This window comes from Mobula hypostoma, chromosome 9 (genome assembly GCF_963921235.1).
Source record: "Mobula hypostoma chromosome 9, sMobHyp1.1, whole genome shotgun sequence".
NCBI classification, from domain to species: domain Eukaryota; kingdom Metazoa; phylum Chordata; class Chondrichthyes; order Myliobatiformes; family Myliobatidae; genus Mobula; species Mobula hypostoma.
In genome coordinates this window covers 84,132,604-84,156,481 of record NC_086105.1, presented here as the reverse complement: position 1 = coordinate 84,156,481, position 23,878 = coordinate 84,132,604, and the positions used below count along the sequence as shown (strand labels likewise).

At 39.0% G+C, this 23,878-nt stretch overlaps 1 protein-coding gene across 1 annotated transcript in view; it reads left to right on the top strand.

Moving 5' to 3' along the window:
- The first annotated feature begins 1,772 nt into the window (after nt 1–1,772).
- The window catches only part of rbbp6 (retinoblastoma binding protein 6), a 97,025-nt gene continuing 74,919 nt past the window's right edge, over nt 1,773–23,878 (top strand). Inside the window, exons 1-3 of the mRNA XM_063058562.1 lie at nt 1,773–2,853; nt 10,767–10,866; nt 20,184–20,220. Of these exons, the coding sequence (XP_062914632.1) occupies nt 2,688–2,853; nt 10,767–10,866; nt 20,184–20,220 (303 nt within the window). The 5' untranslated portion in view covers nt 1,773–2,687. The remainder of the gene's footprint in view (nt 2,854–10,766; nt 10,867–20,183; nt 20,221–23,878) is intronic.

The following is a 23,878-nucleotide window of genomic DNA, read 5'->3' as shown; positions in this document are numbered from 1 at the left end:
GAGGAACTGCAGCAAAGAATACTTTGCTTCAGTATTCACTACGAAAAAGGATCTTGGCGATTGTAGGGATGACTTACAGCAGACTGAAAAGCTTGAGCATGTAGATATTAAGAAAGAGGATGTGCTGGAGCTTTTGGAAAGCATCAAGTTGGATAAGTCACTGGGACTAGATGAGATATACCCCAGGCTACTGTGGGAGGCGAGAGAGGAGATTGCTGAGCCTCTGGCAATGATCTTTGCATCATCAATGGGGATGGGAGAGGTTCCGGAGGACTGGATGGGTTGCAGATGTTGTTCCCTTATTCAAGAAAGGAAGTAGAGATAGTCCTGGAAATTTCGACCAGTGAGTCTTACTTCAGTTGATGTAGAAGATCCTGAGAGGCAGGATTTATGAACATTTGGAGAGGTATAATATGATTAGGAATAGTCAGCATGGCTTTGTCAAGGGCAAGTAGTGCCTTACGAGCCTGATTGAATTTTTTGAGGATGTGACCAAACACAAGAGCAGTAGATGTAGTTTATGGATTTCAGCAAGGCATTTCATAAGGTACCCCATGCAAGGATTATTGAGAAAGTAAGGAGGTACGTGATGCAAGGGGACATTGCTTTGCGGATCAAGAATTGGATTGCCCACAGAAGGCAAAGAGTGGTTGTAGACGGGTCATACATGGAGGTCGGTGACCAGTGGTGTGCCTCAGGGATCTGTTCTGGGACCCCTTCTCTTTGTGATTTTTATAAATGACCTGGATGAGGAAGTGGAGGGATGGGTTAGTAGATTTGCTGATGACACAAAGGTTGGTGGTGTTGTGGATAGCGTGAAGGGCTGTCAGAGGTTACAGTGGGACATTGATGGGATGCAAAACTAGGCTAAGAAGTGGCAGATGGAATTTAACCCAGATAAATGTGAAGTAGTTCATGTTGGTAGGCCAAATATGATGGCCGAATATAGTATTAATGGTAAGTCTCTTGGCAGTGTGGAGGATCAGAAGGATCTTGGGGTCCGAGTCCATAGGACACTCAAAGCAGATGTGCAGGTTGACTGTGTGGTTAAGAAGGCATACAGTGCATTGGCCTTGATCAATCGTGGGTTTGAGTTTAGGAGCCAAGATGTAATGTTGCAGTTATATAGGTCCCTGGTCAAACCTCACTTGGAGTACTGTGCTCTGTTCTGGTCACCTCACTACAGGAAGGATATGGAAACCATAGAAAGGGTGCAGGGGAGATTTACAAGGATGTTGCCTCGATTGGGGAGCATGCCTTATGAGAATAGGTTGAGTGAACTCAGCCTTTTCTCCTTGGAGCAATGGAGGACGAGAAGTGACCTGATAGAGGTGTATAAGATGATGAGAGGCATTGATCATGTGGATAGGCAGAGGCTTTTCCCCAGGGCTGAAATGGCTAACACGAGAGGGCATAGTTTTAAGGTGCTTGGAGAAGTCAGGGGTAACTTTTTATACGCAGAGAATGGTGAGTGCGTGGAATGGGTTGCTGGCGACGGTGGCGGAGGCGGATGCCATAGAGTCTTTTAAGAGACTCCTGGATAAGTACATGGAGCCTAGAAAAATAGAGGGCTATGGGTAACCCTAGGTAATTTCTAAGATAAGGACATGTTCGGTACAACTTTGTGGGCCAAAGGGCTTGTTATACGCCGTAGGTTTTCTATGTTTCCGGCGATGGGCCGAAGGGGCGGGGAGAAAGGCGCATGTCACCTTCGCTAGCAGGGACCTGGCGGGAATTGTGACGTCACAGCCCCTGTGTTGGGCTACGGGAAACCCCTGGCGTTATTGCGTTGGAGACGCCATTGTTGTGGAGGTGTTGTCGGTTTGAAGGTGCTGGAATTTGCTGTCTGCCCTCCGCTCCCTGCTCCTGGACTCGTGGAGATTGTTCGCCTGCGCCCTTTCACCTGTTTCCGAGTGCGGTCGGCGGTTAAGGCGAGTGAGCGCTGCACTGCGACGATGTACGTGGGAGCACAGGGCCGGCCTTTGGCCCACAGCTGATCCGGGCGCGGCCCTGTCGTCTCGCGTCCCGGGTCCTTGCCCACTCTACGTGCCCCCATACCCCTGCTACCGTCTGCCCGCTTGCCCATGGAGCTGGCTGGTGCATGAGGATTCGCCGAGGATTAGGAGCGCGGGGCCTGCCCGCTGCCGTCCGTGAACCTTCCCGAGAGAGGCGGTGTTCGCCCGGAGCTGGGCTCCTCTCGCCACCCAGTGTCCGCGACAAGTAGCACCTGGAGATCGCCGCTGCAGCACCGTTCCGAGGAGGGTACGCCGAGACGCAGACGTGGACCTTTTTGTGTTAGATTTAAACAAAAACTCTGGCCAGACTTGCTGCATTGCGGCTTTGTCAGAAAACAGACCGGAAGGAAAACTGCATTGTTCGGATTATTTATTTGGGAGATAAATCTTTTGGACTTCTTGGACGTTTAAACTATACCATTAAATTTTGAGCTATCTGGTTTATTAGTGAGTAAATCAGCTAGTATATAATTTTTTATGCAATGTGAAGTTAAAAAGGAAGCTGGTTGCTTATTGAGTTCGGGCAAGATTACTACAGATTATTTTTCTTAAACATTACTATACAACAAAGTCTAAATACTTGAGTTTCACATTTGGGAATTAAATTGTGTGTTTTGCAGTGTTAAAAAGGGTAATTTATTTTGTGGGTAAGGCTTGTCCCATTCAAAAAAAATGTCGTGTATACATTACAAATTTTCTTCTAAACTGAACTATGACACGGTCACTTTCGATGGGCTTCACATTTCTTTGAGTGATCTAAAGAAGACAATAATGGCCCGAGAGAAGCTGAAGGCAGCAGACTGCGATTTACAAATCACCAATGCACAGACGAAGGAAGGTAACTGAACTACCGTAACTTTATACTATTTCAGGATTTTTTCTGTCCTTTTGTTTTATTTTCTCAAACCGCGTTCTGTGGTAGACAAGATGGCGCGTGTTGCTGGACTTGCCTCATTAGACATTAGCTTACACGTTTGAAAGAGCAGCAGTCCAATACACAGGAAGCCGAAAGCTTTAAAAATATACTGGATGACATATTTGTCTTGCTCCTTTTCGATTTACTTAGCAGTTCTTATTTTTTTATTGTTACTCGTTTTTTAAAAATATGAAAATGCTTTATTCACGGATTGTCTTTCTGCCTTGGAAAGGTTTTATTTAGAATACTATAGTAAGCTTTTCATTTACCCGAGAAAGAGCTTCGTGGAGGTCACAGTCTCTGCGCCCAACTATAACTCATCAGGATGACGGATAGGAAATTACAAAACGCCTAAACAAGGCTTCGAGGCATGCTGGAGTTGTAAAGATGATTTGAATCCTCATGAATAAAGTAGTTTTGAAAACTGGGAAGTACATTTTGGATAACATTACAAGTTACATGTAATTAGGTTATGCAGGTTTCAAAATTCATAAAGGCTGCTGGTTTAGGTGCTCAAATATTTTAGAGAGACTGATAGACTTTTATTTTTAATGACTAGTTAGTAAGATTAGTTTGTTATAAGGTTGACTGAGTCAGAACAGTATGTAAAAAAACAATAATTTAATAAGGACTTGTGACAGTTAATATTTAAAATAAAGTTGCTCAACTTAGCCCATTTCTTATTAGATGCAAAGCTCTACATCACAATTCTTCGACTCCATATCCTGGCAATGCACTATTTGTGCATCTTCCAGCAATACACTACAAACTACCACTGGATGGGGAGGGGGATATCTTTCAGTGCCATCCCAATTCTTCCAATTTTCTGATTTTTGACCCCTCTATTCTTTCTTATTTTTATGGGATCATTTTAATTTAGAAGATCTCCATTCGGTCTAAGACACTTCCAAATAAGTTCTGTTCTCTGTCTATCCAATTTTTCTGTGCATCTATTCTAGTGATAGCAACAAACAAGTCTCCTCTATGCCATCTTTAGAGCAACCACATCTTATTCTACACTCAGTAGCCGCTTTATTAGGTACCTCCTGTTCAGTCTTCTCTTGCAGTAGCCCATCCACTTCACGGTTCAACATGTGTGTTCAGAAATGCTCTTCAGTACACAAAGGTTGGAGGTGTTGTGGATAGTGTAGGGGGCTGTCAGAGGTTACAGTGGGACATTGATAGGATGCAAAACTGGGCTGAGAAGTGGCAGATGGAGTTCAACCCAGATAAATGTGAAGTGATTCATTTTGGTAGGTCAAATACGATGGCAGAATATAGTATTAATGATGAGACTCTTGGCAGTGTGGAGGATCAGAGGGATCTTGGGGTCCGACTCCATAGAACGCTCAAAGCAGCTGCGCAGGTTGACTCTGTGGTTAAGAAGGCATACGGTGTATTGGCCTTCATGGCATTGAATTTCGGAGCCGACAGGTATGTTGCAGCTATATAGGACCCCAGTCAGACCCCACTTGGAGTACTGTGCTCAGTTCTGATCGCCTCACTACAGGAAGGATGTGGAGGCCATAGAAAGGGTGCAGAGGAGATTTACAAGGATGTTGCCTGGATTGGGGGAGCATGCCTATGAAAACAGGTTGAGTGGACTCGGTCTTTTCTCCTTGGAGCGATGGAGGATGAGAGGTGACCTGATAGAGGTGTATAAGATGATGTGAGGCATTGATCATGTGGATAGTCAGAGGCTTTTTCCCAGGGCTGAAATGGCTGCCACAAGAGGACACAGGTTTAAGGTGCTGGAGAGATGTCAGGGATAGTTTTTTTGCCCAGAGTGCATAGAATGGGCTGCTGGCAATGGTGGTGGAGGCAGATACAATAGGTTCTTTTAAGAGACTTCTGGATAGGTACAAGGAGCTTAGAAAAATAGAGGGCTATTGGTAAGCCTGATAATTTCTAAGGTAGGGACATCTTTGGCACAACTTCGTGGGCCGAAGGGCCTGTATTGTGCTGTAAGTTTTCTATGTTTCTAACTGGTGTAATGTGTGGTGGTTAGAATTAGTGTTACCTTGCTGTCAGCTTGAACTACTCTGGTCATTCTCTGACCTCTCATTAGCAAAGCATTTTTGCCAACAGAACTGCACTCACCAGATGTGTTTTGTTTTTCACATCATTTTCTGTAAGCTAGAAATGTGCATGAAATCCTATGAAGTCAGTCGATTCTGAGATACTCAGAACACCCTGTCAGACACAAACAATGATTGTATGTTCAAAGTCACTTGGATCACATTTCTTCCCCATTCTCAAGTTTGGTTTACACAACAACTGAAACTCTTGAGCATTTCTGCATGCTTTTATGCAATTGAGTTGCTGTCACATGATGGTCTGAGTAGATATTTACGTTAGAGGTGTTCCTAATGAACTGGTCACTGAGTGTATAACCTTCTAAAGTCAAAGTGCATTATTCTTCCTGTCAATTAAGTGACCAACTTTTTGTCTGTAAATTTTGTATCAATTTCTCAATAATTAAGTCTAAATCATTAATCTAAACAAAAAAAATTGAGTCTTGAGCCTTGAGGAATCCCACTGTTAAAGAGCCTGTCAGCCATGAAAAACATCTTTTCTCTGCCAGTTTGCTACTTCCTTGGATCCCAGGTACATTTGCTATTTTGATAAACACACATAATGTAATAAAAAACTTCAGTGAAACTGCATAAACTGCACAAAACAGATTAGTACTCATCTTTTAATATTCAAAACAAAATTGAATGATTTTTAGAAAATCTTTGCATTCCAGAAGTGACTGATTTTATTATTCTGCCTTTCTAACTGAAAACATCAGATTCTTTCTCATCAGGTTACGAAAAGTTGCCCCCCCACCAAAAAAAAAGTTTTCAACTGGCTTGGTTCATCCATTGCTTTTTAAACAGTAGTCCCAATGATCTCAAGTTTTCCGGACATGGCTATGCATCCTCTTTTTAAGACACTTGATACTTTTGTGTCTTATCGATGTTATAATTCACATATCTTCTTTAGCCAATAGAGGGACAATCCAAACTTTTTTTTGAAAAAAGCTACAGGATCCTCATCTTGAGAACCCGATCAAACAGTCTTGACACAAGGTTAAGACTGATCCATTGGTTCCTATGGACCTACCCTTCCTTCAATAGCCAGCCCTATTGTGAATGCTCCAGATGTGCATTACTGTCCTTTTTGTTTGTAGTACCAAGTTTATGCTAAACTATAGTTTCCTCAAATATCTCCTATTTTTCTGAAGCAAGAAAATATTTGGTATACATTGATTATCATTCTGAATCTGATCATATTAAATTCCTGCTTCTCATTTGTCTTCATTATTTGGTTAACTACATCATTCATTTCCAAAACTTCATTGCCAACCAAGTAAGAATATTGTCACTGTAGGAGGTTTTTTAAAATCTTGATGTATGTTGAACTCAAACTGATCAGTTGGTCTCTTTTTTTCTTACTCTGATTAAACTCAAGCTTGCCATAAACACTGCAGTTTGTCCTAATTTGTACAGTGTTCATCTTCCCACCATCTCTAGTTGCCTACATTGATTGCCTCAACATCTCACTTTTTAGACTTTGGGTCTGTTTGTGGTTTTGTTTCTTCAAATAAGCAATCCAGATAAGTACTTTATTCTTTTGTGCTGCATCCTTTTTGGTTTCCTACCATATGCAGGCATCCATACCAAGTGTTGATGTTCCTCAGGTTTCTATCCACTAGCCTTCTACTTCTGTGACATTTTGAAACCTGACCTATCATATCACTTGAGCTAATTTTGTTTCAGGTTGTCAGTATTCTCCTGTGAAATGTTTTGCACATTTTGTGATTGCTGCATACTACACTACATTGATAGTTCCATAAATGTAAATTGAATAATCAGGGTTAAGTCAATCAAGATGCATGCTCTGTTACATCTTATTGTATGTGCGGTCTTCTAAGGTGTCTGTAGTGTTATATTCTGTTCAGGTTAATTGTGCATCTTCTTTGAACTTGGTTTTACAGGTGTAGGATTGAAAAATATGCTGTCATTTTGCATTCTGCTGATTGAAAGGCAGGCAGACTGGACATGGTTGTTATTTTATGATTTTTGCATGTTTTTTGGGGCTGTTTTTGCATCCATAATTAGGAGATGGACTGTCTAGAATTGGCAAAAACACATGGATTAATTTGATGTCTTGAGGCAAATTGAGATGGATAGGTCTCTTGGACTGATAAAGTTCTTCCTTGGGTCTTGTAGGAGGTTAGTGCAGAAATTGTAGGGGCACTGGGAGGGGTATTTAAACTGTCCTTAGCCACAGTTGATGTGCCAGCAGACTGGAAGATAAATACTGTTCAGTTGTTCAAGAAAGGCTGTAAAAATAGGGTGGGAAATTATAGGCTGGTGAGTTTGACACCAATTACGGGTAAATTACTGGAACATATTCTAAGGGACTGAATATATATGTAGCTGGATAGTCAGAGTTGTAAGAGATTGTTGCCCCTCTAACTGCAGACCTGCGATTGATGGTGTGCTGCAGGAATTGGTGCTGGGTCTGTTGTGTGTCATCTATATCATTGATATAGATAACAATGACTTTTTATCCTTTTTTCTCCCCTGTGCACTCCATTTATTTTTGTCTACCTGACATGATCTTGTATGTGCCATACTCTGTTGCATTTTCTGCAAGTTTCATACTGAAACCTGCATTGGTCTGGTGTATATGAGCCCCTACCACAACGGTAACACAGTTTGTTAAGCTGGACTGGTTTCTGTTTAGATGTTGCAGTGTTATTCGCACTCATTTTTATTGACTGCAACTCAATTGTGTCTGCTGTTTCCATTGATACGGCTATTTGAAATGTAAGTTGTGCTTCAGTTAGGGACTTTTTTTGAATGCTTGCTTGTAAGAATCCACAGATAATCTCTCAGTCCTTCATTAAGCCCATTACCTAATTGACAATGCTTCGACAACTTTAATTCAGCCATTACACTGAACTTCCTTTTGAATTCACTTACGAAACCTAAAGCATTCTGCAATCAAAAATGGTTTCAGTTCTATATATTCAAGCATTACTTCCATGATATCAGCAAAGCTCATTTCGGCTGGTTTGGTTGAAGCAGTTAAAATTCTACACGAACTGTATGCATTTAAATCCAGTTCACTCAACAAAGTTGTTACTTGTTTCTCATTGGCTATTCCCTTTGCTTTAAAACACTGCTCAAGCTGTTCCGTATATAAAACCACTTTGGTTGTGTAATCAAATGCGTTGATTTTTCCATACCCAATCACTTCTCTTTTGATGATTATTTTCACCCAGTGCTCTGAGCCTGTGAATTTGTCTGTTTTCTACTTTTTTTAACTTGACCAACTTTCTACCTTTGCAAAAGGGGTGGGGGGGGGCTGCACTGCTTTTTTTTCCTTGAACGCCTAGCTGCTGTTCCAACAGGTAAGTAGTGGTTTCAGGTTTGATTAAAATTTTCATGTCGCTACTGATATGTTCTGTAACTCTAAAGCATTAAAACTAATTAAAAGTGATATAAGGAGCTAGGAAATGCTCATTCACATTTGTCTTTAACTGTGTGACCTGGTAGCATCATGACATTCAATTTACTTAACTATGTATAGCCCATAAAGAATTATTTAAGCAAAGAATGCTTAAGCAATATATTTACTCAAGCAATATTACTCCAATATTGCTGAAATATTAAATGCTCAATAGAAGTGAGTGGGTTGGGATGGGAGATGAAATGAGAAGCTGGGAGGTAATAGTTGGAAATGATAAAGGGTTGAAGTAGTAGTAGCTTGATTGTGTAGACTGAGTTTGGGAGAAAGGGATGGAGGAGGGGTACCAGATGAGGGTGTTAGGCAAATGAGAAGAGCTAAGAGTGGGAAAGAGAGGAAGGAATCACCAGAATTTGATATTCATACCGTCAGGTCAGAGACTACTCAGATGGAATGAGGTGTTGCTCCTCCATCCTGAGAGTCGCCTTGTCATGGCTATAGAGGTGGCCATGGGCCACCATGTCAGAATGAGAATGGCCAGTGGAAGTAAAATGATCAGCAACGAGGATATCCTGCTTGTTATGGACGGAGCATTGTCTTATCACTGCATGAGCCTCTAGTGCATCATTCTCTGCAACATCTATCTACAATGGGAATCTATGAACAAACCCATGTCTTCCCCCTCCCACCCGAAAACACACATCCCACTTGACACAAGAATCATTCTTTGTGTTTCCCTAGTCCATTCATCCTGCCACTAATCTCCCTCCTATCACTTACCCCTGCAAGCAGAAGACAGGCCACCACAATTCAGGGCCCCCAACCAGTCTTTCTAGGCAAGGCAACAATCTGTCGGGGTCATGTGCTGTTTCAGGTGCAGCCTATCTACATAATGAGACCTGACATAGATAGAGGGATTGCTTTGTCAAACACATTTGCTCTGTGCAACAAGCAGGATTTCCTGTGGCCAACCATTTAAATTCACTGCCCCTTCCCATTCCAACATATTGGTCCATGGCTGTTTTTGCTATGATGAGGCCACTCTCATGACAGTATTTCGTCTGGAAAATCGCCAACCTGATAGCTTGAACATTGATTTTTCTAACTTCTGATAATTTCTTGCCCTTCCACCTTCCTTTCCTTTTTTTTGCACTCACCATTCTAACTCCCTTCTTACCCCATTTCTTCTTAACTGCTTTTGACCTTCCTCTGGTGCTCTTCCTTCCCTTTCTCCTATGGTCCAATTTCTTATATTAGGTCACTCGTTCAGCCCTATAGCTTTTCCACCTATCACTTTCTAGCTGCTACTGGCCCCCTCAACTGCCTCCACCTATCAGTATCTACTCCAGCTTGTACTACTTCCTTCATCCCAACATCTTATTCTGGCAACTTCTCCCTTTCTAGTTCTGATGAAGGGTCTCGGAGGAAATGTTTGACCCGCTGATTTCCTCCATTAGTTTTTTGGTCGGGTTTTTGGACTTAAAAGCATAATCTACAAAATCTCTGGTACAGTCTGGATCCATTGTCAGCTTTTCTGGCTGTAAATTGATGATTCGGAAATTTTGTTACTTTAAAAAAACTTTTATTGAGAAAAAAAGTAACTTCAACTGGGAAAGAAAAATAATTTGAGGCAAGGAATTTTACTTCCTGGGTTTGCATTCCTTCAAAATAAATTGAAGCCTGGGCACTTACGTATCCTTGTTGAAATATTGAATGACTGGAATATAGAAAATAATACTATTTTGGATCTTAATAGATTCTTTTCAGAATTAGAAACTAGAGTGTTGACCCCAGGGGTTTAAACAAACAACCAAATAATAAGACAAAATGACACAAGAAATTAACCCATGAGTGAGGTTTTCCTACACTGGCAATATAGCTATGTCTCTTGTTCTGTAAGCAGTGCTTCTATTTACTAATCTGTATTCCAAGATGTTTTATGCTGATCAACTGTTCATAATCCTGTGTACTAGCTCTAGATGAATCAACCCTGAAATTAAATGAACTTTATAGTAGTATGCTTTAGGTTTGTATGCAAATTTTTTCCAGTCTCAGGCTTCTAATCAAACAAACCGAAGTACCCACATATTTAATGCTCATAATCTTTTGTTTTTCTTGGTTGTATTGCAACCATCTACCAAATTGTTCCAATAACGCCAACTGCTTTAATATTTTCCTATCATCGATCAAGTCTCAAGGCACCTTATCCAAAAGGTATTGCTGGAGGAGAACATGACATTCATTTAGTTGGTAAATGAATTGATAAACAAGTGAATGTGATAGATATACTTGATACAACTGAAGGGTGAAGTTTGAATGTTCTTGCTTTTATTTTGACACTTGGATAATAATGGTATGCTAATTGTTCACAGAATATACAGATGATAATACTCTAATACCCAAGAATTCATCTGTCATTATAAAAAGAATTCCAATTGGAGGTGTGAAATCTGCTGGCAAATCATTTGTCATGTAAGTCTGTCATTTCGATTTTAACTAACTTTTACATGTTAAAAGGGAGGGAAATTCAAACAAATTTGACAGGGTTCTTTCAGTGTTGAATGTATTGTTGAATTCTATTTTTTCCATTTAACTTACAGTTTACAAATTTCATAAGGGGTGCAATTTTATATCTATATTACCACTCAGTTGTGATTTGTGAAAGTAAAAAGAATTGTGAAATAGACACTGCATAGTCTTTAATTTCTTGATTCTTTGTGTAAGGTTTTACTTTTTTTGTGTAATGTGGCAATATTTTGATGACAATTTTGATTCGACCAATAGGGTTGGGGTTTGTGTCTGAACTTGAGATGATAAACCAAACCCTCCACAAAGATTTGAACCAGAAATGAAGGGGACCACTTCTCTGTGATGTTGAATGTGATAGAAATTACTGAGGTAGTGCTCTTGGGATGAATTGATAATTAAATGCAGAGGGTGTTTCAAGAAACAGTATTGAGTGATCTATAGTGGCGAATCATTAAACTTTAATCATTATCAAACAAATAAACTGATCTTCTTGCCATTAAAAATATTTTGTGGCCATTATGAAAAATTAGATGCTACATTAACCACATTACTCTGATTACATTTCCAAAGTACTTCATTCTTTCTAAAGTGAGTAAATACATCAGTGCTCCAGGTATGCTGTCGAAATGAACATGATATTTTATTATTTATGTTAGGGAAAATCTGACATTTAGATGGTTTCAAAACCAAGCAAAAATATAACTGATTCAGTTTCAAATATGTTATGTAAAATTTGGCATTATCTTAATGTCATTAGTAAATTCAGTACATTTAGAGCAAAGCACAAGCTTGCAGAATGAGTAAGTTTTTTTTCAAACTAATTGAAAATAAATACATCATTTTGCTCAGAATGGATTTGATTTCACAAAGACCAAATAACCTCCTGAATATGTTGGGAAACTTGAAGTCTAGAAAGAGAGGAACCAAAAGGAATCAGAATTAAATAATAGTAGGAAAGCTAATGGGGCTAAAGACTAACAAATCTCCAGGCTCTGATGACTCACATCAAGAAGCCCTGACTTCTTCCCCTTTCCAGTCCTGATGAAGAGTCTCAGCCCAAAATGTCTGTTTATCCTTTTCCAGAGATGTTGCCTTACCTGAGTTTCTCCAGCACTTCGTGTGTTACAATGGATTTGCAATATCTGCAGAATATTTTGTTTATAAATAGTATGAGAGTAGTATTGTTAATCTTTGGAATCTTGGTTACTTGAATGTGGATACTTCTCATTACACATAGCTTGTTGCTGGTGGGAAGGTTTGAGAACTTGAATGAAAGAATAATAAGCTGAAGTTTTAGGAAAAATGTAAATGTGTGAGATGGTGTTTTTTTTTTAGATCATAGATGAACCTGATGAAGACTGCATGGACCAGAACTGGTTTATTTTTCTTAATTTATGATATATATGTATAGCAGGCAAGGCCAATAGTTCCTTGAAGAAGATGGTCTAGATCTTACCCAAACCTTAACTAAAACATAAACTGACGAAGGTGCTTCCAATTCTGGGTAAGATTTAGACCAGTAGTAATAACTGAGCATCATTCTCTTTTTGGTTTGGGTGGTGAATGGGAAGGAGTCTACACATGGTAATATTTGCATGTACCCGTTGTTATGATGGAAATAACAGATTTGGGAGGCCTCATGAGTGCCATAAAAATAAGGCAGTAGGAAATTGGGATGAAATTTCTTCACTCGTGAATGTTGAGAAGGTGGAACTTTGCTGTCACCAGGAGAAATCGAGGTAAATAACGCTGATGAGTTTTAGGTCAGTCAAACAAAAGCAATAAAACAATGGTACAATGGGTTTTAATGGATTTATGGGAAGGTTGGATTAGAAATAATTGGGTCATGTGTTTATCAGCATTATTTGTGTCGTGTGTTTTTGAATACTGTATATGCTGATAATAAGAAGAGAAATAGGCAGAATTGATAATGTTGAGTTTTTGGTTATTTAGATTTTGAGTAAGTTCAGTTGTGACATTTTTAATTGTCGTGAGAGTCATAGAGTAATATGCAAATTGACATTTTGTTCAGTAAGTCTATACCAACTTGCGCTTGGACCTTAGTCTTCTATGCCAGGGTGATTCTGGACACTTAAGTTTATTTTCACCACTCTCCAGGTACTCACTGGTGTCCGTGAGGAAAGGACAGCTTGTAGTTACCCTGCCCTCCTCTCCTCCCCCCAAATAAAATCCTTGGTTCTTAACATAAATTTATGTTCCCTAGCCTTATCTATCTTTGATATATGAAATGCTCCATTTAAGTTCACTCTGGTGAACCTTCTCTGTGCCCTTGAGTGCTGTCACAATCTCCTTGGGGTTTGATTGTGTTGCTGGTTAAGAGTAAAATTTTCTACTCTTGGCACATCATGAACTTGTAAACATTTATTTGAACCACTGAAATAGGTGTCACCCCAGTTGGCATCAAGTGTACAAATACATCAATAGAATTTTAATTAAGAAGCTTTAGTGGCATGTTGCTTTTTGTTTGTAGAGTAGCTCGTAACTTCTGGCAAGATGGCGCCGCCTGCCAATGGTGACCTACTGCAGGCAGATCACAAAGCTGCTAAATATTCTTTTAAGTGCAGTTCCGCTGAATTGTAATCGATTGCAGCCTGTAATGTCCCTTTTAGTGATGTAACCTTAAGCCAACTAAACGACCTAGCACTTCTGCGATCTCTTGGAGAATTCTGCTTGAGTGAGAGGGGAGAGTGCAGTTACGGCCAGTTAGGGTGTGTGCTGTGTCAATTCCTAATGGGCGGTACACAAGCCTGTGGTTAGATCCATTACTCTGCACAGATTAAAGCATCAAGCAGGATTGAAATCATCAAAAAGGAGACAGAAAATGAACAGGCTGCCTGTGTTTGACCGTTCTCCTTTTGCTGCTTCTGGCGGACAGAAGGTGCAGGAGTCTTGCAACCCATGACACTGGAAGTAGCTGTTGCCCTGCAGCCATCGGGTTACTGGTCGATTTTTCACTCACCTGAAGGCACTCTGCAGCTACAGATTCACTATAGGGAATTCTGCAGTTCATGTTTCTTGTGGTTTTTAGATCATAAGACCATAAAACATAGGCCCATTGAGTCTGCTCAGCCTTTTTATCATGGCTGATCCTTCTTGATCTTATTCTCTTGTCCTGCTCTCTCCCCCCCGCCCCCCCACGTAACCTCTCACTTAACTAGAATCTCTCAACCTCCCCCTTAAACACACTCAATAACCTGGCCTCCAATTCCACCTATGGCAACAAATTCAACAGATTCATCACACTCTAGTTGAAGAAATTCGTCTCATCTCCATTCTAACTGAACATCCTTCTTTCTAAGGTTATGCCCACCATGGGAAACATCCTCTTCATATCCATTCTATCTAGGCCTTTCAACATTCGATTGGTTTCAATGATATCACCCGTATTCTTCTAAGTTCCAGTGAGTAAGGGCCCAGAGCCATCAAAATAAGGGGCTGAAAACTGCTCTCAATACTTCAAGCGAGGCCTCACCAGTAGCTTATTACATCCTTGCTTTTGTATTCTAGGTAACATTGCATTTGCCTTTCTCACCACTGACTCAATCTGCAAATTAACCTTTAGGGAATCCTGCACAAAGACTCCTAAGGAATCAATAAACCTGATTCTGAAGTCCCTTTGTACCTCAGATTTTTGGATTCTTTTTTCCTAGTTTAGAAAATAGTCGATGCTTTTTTTTCCTTCTACCAAAATGCATTACCGTATACTTCCTGAGACTGTGTTCCATTTGCCATTTCTTTGCCCATTCTCCTAATCTGTCCAAGTCCACATATATTCCCTCCTTCCTCTTTAATACCTTCCCCTCCACATATATTATGTGCAAACTAAATCACAAAGGCATTGATTCTGTCATCCAAATCACTGACATCTAATTTGAAAAGATGTGGTCCCAACACTGTTCCCTGTGGAACACAGCTAGTCTCCGGCAGCCAATCAGAACAGGCTCCCTTTATTCCCACTCTTTTCCTCCTGCTAATCGGGCAATATGTGATCCATGCTAATATCTTTCCAGTAATACCATTGGCTCTTAACTTGTTAATCAGCCACATATGTGACATTTTTTTAAAGGCCTTCTGAAAACCCAAGTACACAACATACATTGATTCTCCTTTGTCTATTCTGTTTATTTCCTCAAAGAATTCTTATCAGATTTGTCAGAGGTAGGATTTTCCCTTAAGGAAACTATGCTGACTTTGGCTTATTGTAACATGTGCCTCCAAGTGCCTCGAAACCACATCCTTAACAATAGATTCCCAGCATCTTCCAAACCACTAAAGTCAGGCTAACTAGCCTATCATTTCCTTTCTTTTGCCTCCCTGCCGCCTTGGAGCAACATTTGCAATTTTCCAGTCCTCTGGAACCATGTCGTAATTTACTGATTTGTGAAAGATCATTACTAATACCTCTGCAATCTCTTCGGCGACCTCTTGGATCCACCATACTGTTCGTGTCTTTCACAGTGTAGTCTGATACACAATACTTAGTTTGTTGGCCATTTCTGTAGTGCATTTACTATGTTTCTTTTTCATTTTGGAGCACTCCATTATGTACTCTCACCTCCCTTTTACTCTTTATATAGCTGAAAAAACTTGGTTTTCCTTTTGGTATTGTTGGCTAGCTTGCCTTCTGTGTGTTTTTAGAAGTTTTGTAATCCTCTAACTGGCCACTAATTTTTGCTGTATTATGTGACCCCTCTTGATTTTATGTTGGCTTTGATTTCCCTTGTTAGCTACAGTTGCGTTATCCTGACTTTAGAATACTTTTTTTAAAAAATTTTATTTTTATTTGGATAAGGAGTTCACAATTATCATGTACTTTTTTCACACATATAACCTTTTCCATTTTTTTATATGTATAAAACTACAATTATTTATACATTCTTAAGTACACATTGAGATGATATAAAAGCAAAATAAACATTTAAATAGATAATTATGTACTGTGGTAAATCTAACCTATTAGGCTAAGTAATGAAATTAGTTGTTAAGAAAAATGGTAATAATAGTTTCCATACAACCCTTCTGGACCATTTCCACTGGTCCGAAATGTTGCATACAAGCCTATATACCAACCATTCTAGGTGTTTATATCCCAATTTGTTCGTGCTTGTTCCTGCCCGCAGACATAATTATCCAATCCCTATGTACTTATTTACTTAATTTTTTCATTTTTTTTTAATCCCTTTCCCAAATCTTTCCCTTTACTTGTGTTAATTCTCTATTTTCCAAAAATAAACAACAAACATTTAGACTAGGGGTGCTTACGTTAGCAATATTACTGTGTTGATGAGAAGAGCAATATAAATCATTAGGAGAGTCATCTAAAGTCTGCTCGCATTGGGGTTATATATTCAATCCATTTATTCCAGATTTGATAAAATGTTTCTTTTTGAGTTCTCAGGGAGTAGGTCAACTTTTCCATTTTAAATATTTCCAAGATAATTTCGTACCAATCTTCTAATGTAGGTGGTATTGGATTTAGCCATTTTCTAGTGATTGATTTCTTACTTGCCGCTAAGAGGGCCTGCAGCAACTTTATATCTTCCTTCTGTTCAAGGAACAATACATGCCCCAAATAGAGCGTCTCAAAGTTCAGAGGTATCTGGGACCTAAGTACCTTAACTAATGTTCTATGAATACCTTCCCAAAATAGACTTAATTTAGGGCAATCCCAGAAAATATGAAAATGATTTGCCTCCTTAGAGCCGCACCTTCTCCAACACATCACATTTGTATCTTTATATTTTTCCTGATATGGGGTCTTGAAGTATCTTATAATGTTTTTCCAACAATGTTCTCTCCAAGTCAAAGAATTAGTCGAGGACCATTGAAAGCTGCAGATTTTCCCCCAAGCCTCCTCTGAAAGTACCAACCCCGCTTCTTTCTCCCACTTCTCTTTAATATACAGTGTATTTACATTTTTAGCATGGGAGAGTGCATTATATAGGCGAGAAACTGATTTACTAGGTATTGAACTGCAAGCCGAATTCAGAATCTTGAAAAATTCTAATTCTACTGTTGATAGGTCTGTATATCTACAACTCTGGTTAACATAGTTTCGTATTTGAAGGTACCTAAAAAAGTCATTATGTTCTAGGCCATGTTTGTCCTGCAGGATTTGGAAACTTTGTAATACTCTTTTATCTATAAATGAGAGGTAGGTTGTAAGACCTTTCTTTATCCATAGCTCAAATCTTTTATCTCCTCTGTTGGGAAGGAATTCGGTATCATATGCACACCATCTAAAGAGTTTTAGCATGTTATTAATTCCACATGAATTAACCACCTTCTGCCATACTTTTAATGTAAGATTTATCCAAGCATTATTAAATTTTTCCAACTGGGCCATCAATCCTTTGTCAGCTATTGAGGCTTGAAGAGGAAAACTGTCAACTAATCCAAATTCTATTTCCTTCCATCTAGCCTTATATTCCCTATTACACCAATATAACAGAGGGGTTATCTGTGAGGCATAAAAATAATTTCTCAGGCAAGGAAGAACCATACCTCCTCTTTCCTTCCCTAACTGTAAAGTGTTATATCGAATTCTAGGTTTCCTTCCTTGCCAAATGAAGCGGGAAATCCATTTGTCCCATTCCCTGAATTGATTATCATCCACCTCCACTGGTAAAGTACGGAAAAGATATAATAACCGAGGAAGAATATTCATTTTTATAGTATTTATCCTTGAATTTAAACTTAAAAAGGGGATAAGATTCCATCTATGCATATCTGCTTTTATCTCTGAGATTAATGGCCCATAATTTACCTGTGACAGTGTTGAAAGATCCTTCGGCAGGGTTATTCCTAAATATTTTAATGATGTAGCTTCCCACTTAAGATCGTATGTATCCTGCAATTTTTTGGATGGTGTATAATTTAGGGACATAACCTGCGTTTTCTTTACATTTATTTTATAACCTGATACTTTCCCAAAGTCATCCAACAGTGTAAACAATCCTATAAATGATTTTTCTGGTTCACTCAGATAGACCAAAACATCATCTGCGAATAATGCCACTTTCTGTTCAATCCCTGCCACCTTGATACCTTTTACGATTTCGCTCTGTCTTATTAGTTGGGCAAGTGGTTCAATATATAGCACAAAAAGGAGAGGAGAAATTGGGCATCCCTGTCTAGTGCCTCTCTCTAAAATGAAGGAGTCAGAGAGGTCCCCATTTATCTTAATTCGGGCTGTTGGACTTTAGAATACTTCTTTGGGATGCATCTATCCTATGTCTTCCGAATTGCTCCTTAAAAACTTCAGCCATTGCTGCTCTGCCGGCATTCCTGCTTCCCCTTCCAATCAATTTTGGCCAGCTCCTCTCTCATGCCTCTAATTTCCTTTACTCCACTGTAATACTGATATATCTGACTAGCTTCTCCCTCTCAAATTCCAGGGTGAATTCAATGATATTATGAACAGCCCCTCTTAGGGTTTACCACAAGCTCCCTAATCAAATTCCATTCGTTACACAACACCCAATCCAGAATAGCTGATCCCCTAGTGGGCTAAATCTCAAGCTGCTCTATAAAGACATCTTGTAGACATTCTACAGATTTTCTCGCTTGGGATCCAGCACCAACCTAATTTTCCCAATCTACCTGCATATTGAAATTCCTCATGACTATTTGACTTTCCATTTCTGTCTTGTGTTGCATTTGTAGCCCACATTCTGGCTACTGTTTTTGATTTTTGTTTACTTTTGTGTGTTTTTGGTGTTGATTTGTCATAGAAACATAGAAAACAGAAAATAGGTTCAGGAGTAGGTCATTCGGCCCTTCGAGCCTGCACCGCCATTTATTATGATCATGGCTGATCATCCAACTCAGAACCCTGCACCAGCCTTCCCTCCATACCCCCTGATCCCCGTAGCCACAAGGGCCATATCTAACTCCCTCTTAAATATAGCCAATGAACTGGCCTCAACTGTTTCCTGTGGCAGAGAATTCCACAGATTCACCACTCTCTGTGTGAAGAAGTTTTTCCTAATCTCGGTCCTAAAAGGCTTCCCCTTTATCCTCAAACTGTGACCCCTCGTTCTGGACTTCCCCAACATCGGGAACAATCTTCCTGCATCTAGCCTGTCCAATCCCTTTAGGATTTTATACGTTTCAATCAGATCCCCCCTCAATCTTCTAAATTCCAACGAGTACAAGCCCAATTCATCCAGTCTTTCTTCATATTGTCAAGGTGCTTCTGCCCCTGGACTGATTATATGACTGCAGCTTGTAGCCATTGGGCTCTTGGACTAGCTTTACTTGCCTCAGCAGTTCTGTGGCTGTGGACTCAATTTTGGTGACTCTGGTTAATGTTAATTTATTTACTTTTTATTTGCATGATTTTTTTTCACACATTGGGTGATCTTGTGTAGGGTTTTCTTTAAACTGGAAAATTAATCTCAGTTGCATATTTTTATAACCAAAGTATGTATAAAATGTACTTGAAACCAGAATACTTGGAGAAAGCTCATAAGGTCATGGGGTATGTAGGCAAACCTCATGCAGACAGCACTAAATCAGGATTAAACCTGGGTCTCTGACACTGAGGCAAAGTGGATTTATATCTAGAAACACAGAAAACCTACAGCACAATACAGGCCTTTCGGCCCACGATGCTGTGCCGAACATGTACTTATTTCAGAAATTACCTAGGGTTATCCATAGCACCCTATTTTTCTAAGCTCCATGTACCTATCTAGGAGTCTCTTAAAAGACCCTATCGTATCCACCTCCACCACTGTTGCCGGCGGCCCATTCCATGCACTCACCACCTTCTCCTTTAAAAAAAACTTGCCCCTGACATCTCTGTACCTACTTCCAGGCACCTTAAAGCTGTGCCCTCTCATGTTAGCCATTTCAACCCTGGGAAAAAGCCTCTGACTATTTGAAGATTTATTACCTGAAATCCATCTATTGTCATTTAAATAACTTCATACAAGAGGATAAAGAGCAAAATTACTGAGTTTTCAGCAATTGTGTTAATTCAGGAACACTTTTCTCAATGAAGGTGAATTGTGCTCATTTTTGCAGTTACAGATGATCTGGTTTTTAAAACTTCCATACTCGCCCAATGATCCTCAAACCTTAAGCTCATTGTCACAAAACTATCATTGAGAATTTGCACAATACAACAAATCCCTAATTCACTTTGTTGTGTACTATGACAGGAAATCTTTTCAGATACTGTTTATTGCTAAATGAAAATTGTATGACTATAACAATATATTTTTGCTTTCCAGAGATCGTTTTGAACCAACAAGTGGGACATCGAAAGCAGTATGTAAAACAAAAATACAATCTGAACCTTTCTATTGGTTAAATTTAAGTTACACTTTAATACATGCTAATCATAAGTCATAATGTTAATGGTTTTGAGTAATTTTCAAAATGCTCAAATGGCATGATATATCTGGCAAAGTAATGTTTTGTAATGCCTACCAAATTAGAGAACATTTTAAAACACTGTTGGATAACATTTAGTAACAGTTGCCTTATCTGCACATTAATTGTGTGTGTGTCCTGATAGTGCAAGGTTTAAGCACTGTATTTCATATTGAAACTGCAAATTAACATAATTAGGATTCAGTCTGTACAGATCAGTGTATGATTTTTAGAGTCTGGTTCAACAGTTTGCTGTGGTGAATATGGAAGTTTCCTGTGATGTCTTGTCTTTTTTAGTATTATATGTATAGGGTATTTTGTGCATTTTCCTTCAAATAAAGAATGTTTGAAGTGTATTATCTTCCATTTCACATTGTATCACTCCAAGTTTTTAATGCTTTTATAGGTGTAATTTAATGGTAAAATGGGTTGCTTTACACTATAAGGCATGTGAAAACCAAGCTAGGCTGTTGCAATTAAAAATGAATTGCTGAATTTTGTGCAGTTCAACAATTCCTCCTGTAATTTATGTTTATAACAACATATTTTATATTTACTTTGAGCTTAAAAAAATTAAAATATCACATGCATCAAGAATACTGTTTTTATTTTTTTTTAAATCTGTTATTTTGATTATTTTCTTTTTCCTGGTCATAGTTTCAAAATGGAAGTTAGTAGGCTTTTGTGGTGCTCTTAACTTAAATCAGTGTATTTTTATGTATGTACTAGTATCAAGCTGGTGGTTCATACATTATGTACTTATTCTTGCTGCACACCACAGAAATCTCCTGACTTGTCAATTTAAAGCTCAGAGCTGACTGTTTTGTTATTTTGTGATCTTGATGTAAAGTTGATTTTGTTTGAGCCATATAAAATATGGATTCCTTAAGAGATCACATTAAACTTATCTAGTCATGCACACATGGAATTACATTGTCTCCTAATAAATATATTACTGAATGCTTGATTTGATTTTCTATATCCTCACAATAGACTGCATTAGTTTCTAACCTGATAGTTTTATTGAGAGCTTATTTTGCATTGTTACCGTAACAATTTAACAAGCAATTATGTGCCACATTTGTTGCTTTGTTAAATTGCTTGTTAGTAATGTTTAAAAAGAAAAGCAAGTTTTTCCATTAGACTTGAAAATGAGATCAGTTAATATTTTTGTATCACTGACTTTATGAACAAGGCTTAGGTTAATCCATTGCAAAAATATTTAGTCCTTCATGGATGTCAACAGAGTTGTGGTTTTTCGCTTGAAGCTAATGATTTTAGGATGTTATCTTTGGGGGAGAAGAATTGGGAGTTCAATAAAGGTGGCATTGACATGTCTGAATGCCATACTGATTTTGCTGTAAAATTTCTAAGCAATTTCCTTGTCGTTTATTGTCATGGTGGAGTAGTTTAATAGTACATTTACTAGATAAATTCTGATATTTAACTGAGGTAATGAAAACTTATGGTGTTTCAAAAATTCAAAGCCTTGTATCAAAGCTGGAAGTGTTTTAGGAGTGGTTTGCTTTGAATTCCAGCATCCACTTTACAGTTTTTACCAAAGATAAAAGGGACCAACAAGTCTCTTACTTGTCATGTTGCAATATTATAACAGTATTTCCAAGTCTGGGAAGCTACAGAGGTGGTGTGTTAAATGAAATCAGTCACCAACCTATTAAAAATCTAACCTAACAAAAAGCTTATCAGTTTCAAGGGTTGGCAAAGGTTGAGGGAGAGAAATGCTGAGATAAGAGGCTAGCTAGTTTGACTGAAATTAAGTGAAAATCGAATAGGTGCACCAAAAATTGAGTTGTAAGACTTGAAGTAGATGAGATCAAAACTTTAATGTAAATGCAAAGATAAAATTTGTTTAGCTGGTTGTATAGAAAAACACTACAAAATGATGGAAAAGTTTTTAACAGCTCAAGCAGTATATGTAGAAACAAGTAGTCAACATTTCTGGGCTGTGATTGTTGGTCAGGATGTTGTCCTGACTTGAGGCTCATTAAGTTAAGCTGTATCTTTATATATAACTTTATTTTTATAAATTCTTCCAACATTCTCAATAACCTGCACCTGCTTTCTTTAAACTAGAATCAATTGTTAATGTTCAAGTAGGCTACCAATCTGTAGGTCTTGAGGTGTGGGAGGAAACTGAAGCACCTGAAGGAAGACCACATCTTGAAAAATATATTTGGATAGGGTCCAAAATCAGCGTTGAACCCGAGTCTCTGCTGCTCTGAGACAGCAACTCTTATCAGCTGCACAATTGCCACTCTATTACTGAGCCAATTCATTGTCCCATCAGCTGGTAAATCGAGGGATGTGATTTAGAATAAAATACCCGTAGTTTTGGATATGTTTTCAGATGGAAAAATGAGGAGAGTTTGAGGAAGTAGGTTTGACAAATGAATTGATTAGTGCTTCAGTAGGTGAGAGCAGAGCCAAACAATGTCATAAAGGTGACAAGTTCAAAGATTGGAGTCAGTTGAAGCACTAAGATGACAAGTGATCTGGTTCATCATCTCTAGATGATTGTTGGCTGAGGCAGTGATTTGGTGAAAGAGTAGTCTTAAGTGGGCTAAAGATGATTTGAAGGAAGTTCCTGTTCAGCAGAGCCTTGACGCCAATGGTGTGATATTTCAGTGTGTGTGACTCAGTTCAAGGAAAGGTAGTGGGGCCCAGAGATGTTATGAATTATGTAGACGGGTGACTGATTAACACTGGAAATGTGGAATACCACGTATGAAGAGAAGTTGTAGCAGGTTTTGGATGGTTCTTGGAATGGAATCACGTGTGATGCCTTGGCCAGCTAGAAGATGATTGAGAGGCTTTGGTAAATATTGTAAAAGATTGGAAGAGGAGGAAAATGGGCATACCCATACAAGACGTTGGTCATTTTGATTGTGACTGCTTTGGTACCTTACTTGGACAAAAATTTGATTGAAGGACTTTAATTGTGGAGCTATTGTGATTTGAAAGATGGTGGTATTTCTCGGGAAGAGTTTAGTTTGAACTACGTGGTGAGGTGACTGTTGTAATGTGCATGGTTATGGTATAATGTATAATACCTACCGCCCCCAAATTCCATGGGTACACATGGAAAAGCATTACGGTCACCAGTCCCTAGTCAAGGAGAGACAGCAGAGAAATTGGCCCTTTGGCACATCAATTTTATGTTGATCATTAGCCATGCATTTAATATTAATCATAACTAATTATTTCTCCCATATTCTCATCAACTTCCCCCAATTTCAACCATTCATCTATACACTGTGGGTGATACAGAATGGCCAAGAATGCTACCATCCCATAACTTTGGTTATGGGAGAGTTTCGGTGAACCTAGGGGAAATTTATTGGTCACAGGGAGAACATGCAAACTTTGCTCAGATGACGCTTGAGGCTGGGATTTAATCCAGGTGTGGCACTGTACGGCAGCTGTTCTATTAGCTGTACCACTGTGCTGCCCTTTGGTGTTTTCTAAGTAGTAGTGTGTTTCCTTGAGTGCTTGTCTTTACTTTGGTGTTTTAAATAGGTCCTGGGTTTGATAT